Source organism: Aegilops tauschii, chromosome 6, assembly GCF_002575655.3.
Source record: "Aegilops tauschii subsp. strangulata cultivar AL8/78 chromosome 6, Aet v6.0, whole genome shotgun sequence".
Classification (NCBI taxonomy): domain Eukaryota; kingdom Viridiplantae; phylum Streptophyta; class Magnoliopsida; order Poales; family Poaceae; genus Aegilops; species Aegilops tauschii.
In genome coordinates, this window is record NC_053040.3 from 351,561,821 (window position 1) to 351,568,698 (window position 6,878).

Genomic DNA, 6,878 nt, shown 5'->3' on the forward strand with positions numbered 1-6,878 from the left:
CACATCTTCAACAAACTTGCCTTGGGAGTCAGAAACTTTAAGCAACTTCTTCAATTCAACCAACTTTCTTGCATTTCTATCCTCTTTTCTCTTAGACCGACCTTCGATTTCTTGTTCATTGCCATTTTCAAGTTCGAATTCATAGCTCAGTTAGACCCAAACCACTTACCCATCAACAATTTTTTTTAGATCTACCCATCAAGAGTTATGCAACAGGAACAATAAAATTATCGGTAAACATTCCTTTAGTTAAAGCACACTATGCAGATGCAAGTAAACATTTCTTCAATTAAAGCACACTATGAGTATGAATGTGTGAGTAAACACTCCTCGAATTAAATAGTTTTACATGTTCTTCATTTTCATTTTGGTTGATAATCACCGTAGTTCTTGAAATCCAAACCTTGCGTGGATAGTAACTAGGAATGAAAGTACTAAAGATCCAAGGTCGTTGACTAAATATCTTAGTGCTACACAAGACACCCTTACAATTTCACCATCACCGGGGCCTCAGGAAATGACACTATGCCCCTGTTGTACATCATCGCCATCGACCCCCTACATCGCCTCCTAGAGATGGTCACCAAGATGGACCTCATAGCCCCTTTGCCAGGCAGGGAAATTAAGCTCGGGGTTAGTTTATACACCGACGACACGGTAATCTTCACAAACCCACAACGACAAGAATAGACAACCTCATGCAAATCCTCGGGGACTTCGGTGGTGCCATGAATATATGCATAAACCCACTAAAATCTTAATGCAAATCCTCAGGAACTAATTTCAGGCAACTCTTCTTGACTGCATGGGCGCCTAGAAGGATAAAAATCTTCGCTTTGCTTCTGCACCAAAATCACCTTTGATGGAAAGGTCGCCTGCAATGCCATGGCTGACCAAATAGCTACTTTTGCCAGCTCTGCCTCAGAAACCTGGAGGACGCGCGCCACCTGTTCTGGTGCTGCCCCGTCTCCAGGCAGCTGGTATGGTCCATGGGGGACGCATTAGGGCATGGCCATCGCTCCACGATGGACAGATGCCCCAGCCCTCCACATCGACCTGCTCGGTCCAGCTAAGCCAAACCTGCTGCTTGCAGGCCAAAACGGCCTCTTGCAGAAGAGGCAGCCTTTTCCCTGACAAAAGCATGAGAAAGTGGTAAAAAGGCAGGAATCCTGTGCAGGGACCGCTAGTCACCATGGTTTGTTTCTCACATAGAAAACGAAGAAAGTTTGAGAGGAAAAGTAGATGGTGGTCCAAATGTGTTGCCTGCGTTGGACAAGAGCAACTGTGACAGTAGTCTCACCGTCTCTTTCCTCGCTGGAAGCACTGAGGCTACAGTATGGTGATGCTTCCACTGCTCATGCCCTTAGAAGGGATGCTCCTCGCTGGGACCAGCTTCATGGCAGATGATGAGCTGTTGCACGGACATCGCTACGTCAATCGGCAACAAGGTTGCACCCGAGCATAGAAGAAGAATATAAAAAATCCTTGACCATGCTGGTCTATGAGAGATTTGGCAGGAAGCAACAAGCGCACTTTCAAGGGCAAGATCGCCTCCGCACAAGAGATTGTCATCGCAATCAGACGATCAATGGAGCTTTGGCACCTAGCTGGAGCAAAATACATTAAGCCCCCTTTTGGGGATCCACCATGAGAGATTGCTATTTGTCTTGCGGCCAATAAGGCTGTAATTTTCTTCATTTTCAGTACCTTTCCTTTTCATCCTTGATCTTAGGATCACCACCATGTCTTGCAGCCAATAGGGCTGTAGGTGGGCTATAGTTTTCTTCATTTTCAGCTCCTTTATATTTCGCCCTTGATCTTCCATTGCGTTGTGCTAAAGATCAACAATCAAAGCCAACAATTTGCTGGATCTCTCTCAAAAAACTATGTCACCACCCGTCAAAGATTAAAAACCTCGCACCATAGCCGGCCATTCAAGGTCTTCTTACTTAAACAGAGAATAACATACATTGTCTTTCACGAGGCAACCCACTACATATCCATGTCAAAAGAAAAAAAAAAGCTACTACATATCCATGAAGAATACAACATAGTAGCAACAACGTTTCTCAAAAAGGGATTGCGCATATGAATCCTTGAGTCTGTTCTCATGTCAGAATGTCACATGGAGTAGTACACATTATGCTTCTGAATCCTTGAAACTACATAGATGGATGATAGGAAGAACACTGTCATAGGCGCATCAGTAGGGATAACACACATCAGCAATTTCTATCTTCAGGTCCAAACACGAATGGTCCCATCGACAGATGACGTCAACATGCAGGTCTTTGTTGGGTGATAAGTGACGCTGGTGACCTGCCAAAAGAAAGAGTAGCATAAGAAAAAATTGTGAAGAAGAAAATTCAAACTAAAGTAGGAAACAATACTTAACCAATAATAACAAAACAAAGAAGCATAAGACGCAATTCTGACAAGGAAATAATACCACAGAGCTATGTGCTCGGAAAGTCGCAACAATAGGTGCATCCACTAATTCCCAGAAGAAAACAAACCCGTCCTCGGATCCGCCGATAACAAATGCATCATCATTGGTCAGGCAGCAATCCATCTTGAAAGACTGTGGAAATTGTAAGGACAAAAAAACTGAGACAGTGTTTCTTTTCTGCAATATTGAAGTAACCAATGCAATCATAACTTGTTCAGGTGATACCTTGCATATATGGCCCTTGTACTCTTGTAACATTTCCCCAGAGTTCCTAATAAATAACAAAAGCCAGTAGGTTTGATTACTACCAAAAGTCATGCATGCTTAAGGCAACAGTGCAGTGAGATTCCTCTATTTGGAACTTGGTCAATGAGACCCCCTCCACAACAAAATGGTGCTACATTTCATCATATTTCATATGGAAAGATTAAATGGCTGTATTTCATGCAAACATGTACTTCCATGTACAACAGAGATTTGCGATCCCTCGTCAATCTTAAGACTTGCTAGGAAACAAAACAAAAACTCTGTATATGACCCTAATCTCGTCGCTTGCCGTGTCTCCCAAAAACAGAAATAATGCAGATACCAAAAGCACAAGAAAGTCATTCAATGTCGGACATTATTTCAAGGTTCAAGCTATGGCTCCTAAGCTGTGATGTGCAAGGATTTACCACCCCCCCCCCCCCCCCCACACACACACCACCACCACCACCAGCAAAAAAACGGTCATGCACAACTATACCTCATTAATTCCTCCATTCCAAATTAATTGAAGTTCTAGCTTTGTCCTATTTCAAACTTTTCAATATTTGACCAAGTCCATAGAAAATTGTGATAATATGTACAACGTCAAATAAACGTAGTATGAAAAATATATTTTATGATGAATCTAAGGAAACTACTTCCTCCGTCCAATAATATAAGATCGTTTTGCAAGCTAAAACTGCTTGCAAAACGATCTTATATTATGGGACGGAGGGAGTAATTAGATGTTGTAGATGTTGATATATTTTTCAAGTAGAACTTCCATTAATTTGGAACGGGGGAAGTACGTTCAATTAGGACATCTGTCTCCATGAACAAGGAAAAACTGGCCGTTTGACCGGCTAACTTCCAAGAAGGCACTGTAATTTCTCAAACTATTGTTTGAGACACTTGAAGATGAAACAGCAGGTTCAAATCCGAAGAATCTCCAAAGCACGAACAAGAGTTGACCACAGCTGCCATTTGAAGATGAAACTCTTTGGTTGGACAGATTTAGACAGCAAGAGCTCTGATGGCAAGATAAAGAAGACCCCATGTGTCGTCTGACTCAGTACAGGAAATAGATCGGTAGCTATCCAGTCAAGTAAAGTGAAGTGAAGGACTGGACTCTGTTTGTAGTTCATGTGTGACAAAAATTCCTATGATAAGGAACTGAAAGTACATGTTACATAACTACTGGCCATGTCATAATTCCAAGGAAAACTAATTGAAGGGTCTGATTTCATCATTCTACAAAGGATAGGGGGTCTAACTGCTTCAAATTTCAAATAGCCCCTAATTGCTCCTGAGTGCTAAATAGAGGGGGCTCCCTAGCAACTTTTTGTCAAGTTGAGATTGTCAGCTTTTGAAGAGTACTTACTTGTCAAGAAGCCTCACGGTAGAATCCAAACAGTTAGCCAAGAGGCAATTGCGGTCATTCGACAAAGATATACAGTTGACAGGATGACCCAGGTTATCGACAGTCTCCCTGTTAAGAATGAGATAGAAATAGATCATTAAACAATGTAGAACCAGTCAAGGAATTGATTAGGATTCGAACAACACTTCCTTGTTTAATAAAAGAGAAGACTGAAATTTTCATTTAGAAAATATAGCAAATCAGTTGAGACTTGAGTACGGAACAAGGTATGCACTTACCTGCCCATGCGAATATCAAATGTTCGGACAGTACCATCAACACTGCCAGCAATTATTTCGGTGTTGGTTACATTAACTGACATTACACTGTCTTGAAAAGTATCAATTGTCTGCACTAGGAGATAAAATTCATGACATAACTAAGTATATGAGAAAAAAAAAACTATGACTATGATTGACGAATCCATATGTTTTTTAACAATAAAAATAAATACCTGAATCGGATCACTGCTCTGTGACCTGCAGTCAAATGCACGCACCGAACGGTCATAACCAGCTGACAGTACAACAGTGTTGTGCTCATTAAACTTCACTGAATTGACCTAAAGGAAGCAGAATGGAGAAATCTCAGCAAAAATGGAGAATCATCAAGATTCAAACATCTGTCATAAACCTGCTCTTTTGTCAGGTTTTGGGTATTACTGATGGGCCTAATAATAAAGACACTGTCGATGTATGGTAATGCATGTAAATTGAACAACAGCATAACACCACAAGAGTGCCATTACAGAAGTATGGTATTGGTGCACTGATTTGGACATGGTATTTGAGTTCTAAAAACAGTAGTAATACCACGACGTGCAGAATTCAGCATTTTACAGCTTGCTTGTAGAGTACTCGCCCTATGAGGTTCTCCGTTACAGTAGCAATCGTAAAATGAACAGAGGTGAAGACGCCCTCCAGGGTACAACGAAAAGTTCCCAACATCATAGTGAAACTACAGGATTCACATTGTTGAATTATGTTGAGTATCATGATTAGTTAGGAAACATAGGATAGCGTAGGGTTTATTTCTACCTTGTCTTGTACTCCAAGTTGATCATGCACTCCTATATATATACCCACAAGGCTCAAGCAATACAACAATATTCCACCAATCCCCTCTCTATTTCTTCTACAAATTACAGTGGTCTGCACTACGCTGTTTCAATTACAATCACAAACCCTCTCTATTTCTTCTACAAATTACATGATGTAAGAACGCTATGTGGATGGGGCTCTTTCTCCCCACTTCCTTCTCTAGTATATGATACGCACACTCGTGCGTATTCTAGAAAAAATTACAATCACAAACAACTAAATACAGTAGTTTTTACTATAACATTGCTACTACTTCACACAAGATACAGAGCTAAAACCATTAAAGTAACACTGGCATAGAAATAATTATAAAGCTTTCCAGCAGCTTGCTCCTATGACACCGAATTTGCTTAATTTATATAAGTGAAAACTGAAAACAACAAGCCCTCAATAGCAGCACTAAGCGAGGGCATCAGTACCGCATTACGATATCCCAATCAATCGATGGCTGATACATTACCTCGCTGTTGTGGCCGCGGAACTTGCGGATGACTTTACCGGAGGCAACATCCCAGTAGAAGATCTGCTTGTCCCCGCCGCACGACACCAGCTTGGCGTTGTCCCTGCGAACGGAGTCGCCGTTAAATTCCCCGCCCCCAAATCAGATGGGAAGAAGGGTTGAGAGCGAGGGTGCGTACGAGGACGCGTTCACGTCGCGAACCTCGCGACCGTGGGATTTATAGGTCTTGACGTGGGCGCCGGTGTGGGGGTTCCAGAGGCGGACGGTGCGGTCCTTGCCGCAGCTCAGGCAGTACTTGCCGTCGTGGTTGAAGCGAACGGCGAGCACCGCGCCCTCGTGCCCCGACAGCGTCCGCGACTCCGTCCGCGGCAGCTGCTGCGCCGCCGACGACATCTCCTTTGTCCTACCACGGGCGGACGGCTCCGGCGTCGGGCTACCTCCTTTTTTTTTTGGAGAGAGAGAGAGAGACCTCCTAGTTTTTTTTGAGACAAGAGAGACCTCCTAGTTGATGCTTGAGGCGACGCTGAAGCGAGCGCAATGGGCCAGCCCAATAAGCGTGCTAACCTTTGTTTCTGTAGCCATGTACTCCCTCCGTTTGGAATTACTCCTACTTGTCACAAAAATGAATGTATCTACAACTAAAATATATCTAGATACATTCATTTCTTGGACGAGTAATTCTGAACGGAGAGAGTAGCTCTTTGTAGCGGCTTTTTCGGTCTGGTTTTCAGATTTCCGTACGAAATTTCAAATACACAAAAATAAAATTTTATTTAATTTTTTTTTCACGTGTATTAAAAAATATTCAGCACATATTTAAATATTTTTCACTATATATTAAAATTTCATTGTATTTAAAAATTGTTCACTATATATTAAAAAACAGTCATCATGTTTAATAAAAATTGATCGCCATGTATTGTTTCTTCATGTTTAAAAATTTGTCTGCCATGCATTAAAAAATTGTTCGGCATGTACTGAAAACATGTTAGCTGTGTATTAAAATAATGTTTGCCATGTTAAAAAAATTATTCACATGTATTAAAAAAGATAAAAGAAAAACAGAAAAACCAGAAGAAGCAAAAAGGTAAACCATAAAAAAGCTGGAAAAAACCACAACCGAAAAACCAAGGAAACGCTGCAACAGCACAACAAACAAAAGAACAAACAAACAAAACAAAGACCAGAACAAGAAAACTGGAG

General features: G+C 41.5%; 1 protein-coding gene across 1 annotated transcript; it reads right to left on the reverse strand.

The window, feature by feature from the left end:
• Window positions 1-1,923: 1,923 nt before the first annotated feature.
• LOC109762536 (uncharacterized) lies at window positions 1,924-6,166 on the reverse strand. Its single transcript, XM_020321403.3, has 8 exons — window positions 5,854-6,166; window positions 5,676-5,778; window positions 4,570-4,677; window positions 4,355-4,464; window positions 4,077-4,184; window positions 2,675-2,720; window positions 2,450-2,581; window positions 1,924-2,319 (listed from the first exon to the last, which is right to left on the reverse strand). The coding sequence occupies exons 1-8, from the start codon at window positions 6,066-6,068 to the stop codon at window positions 2,239-2,241; spliced, it is 903 nt and encodes a 300-aa protein (XP_020176992.1). The 5' UTR covers window positions 6,069-6,166; the 3' UTR covers window positions 1,924-2,238.
• Between the last annotated feature and the right edge of the window lie 712 nt (window positions 6,167-6,878).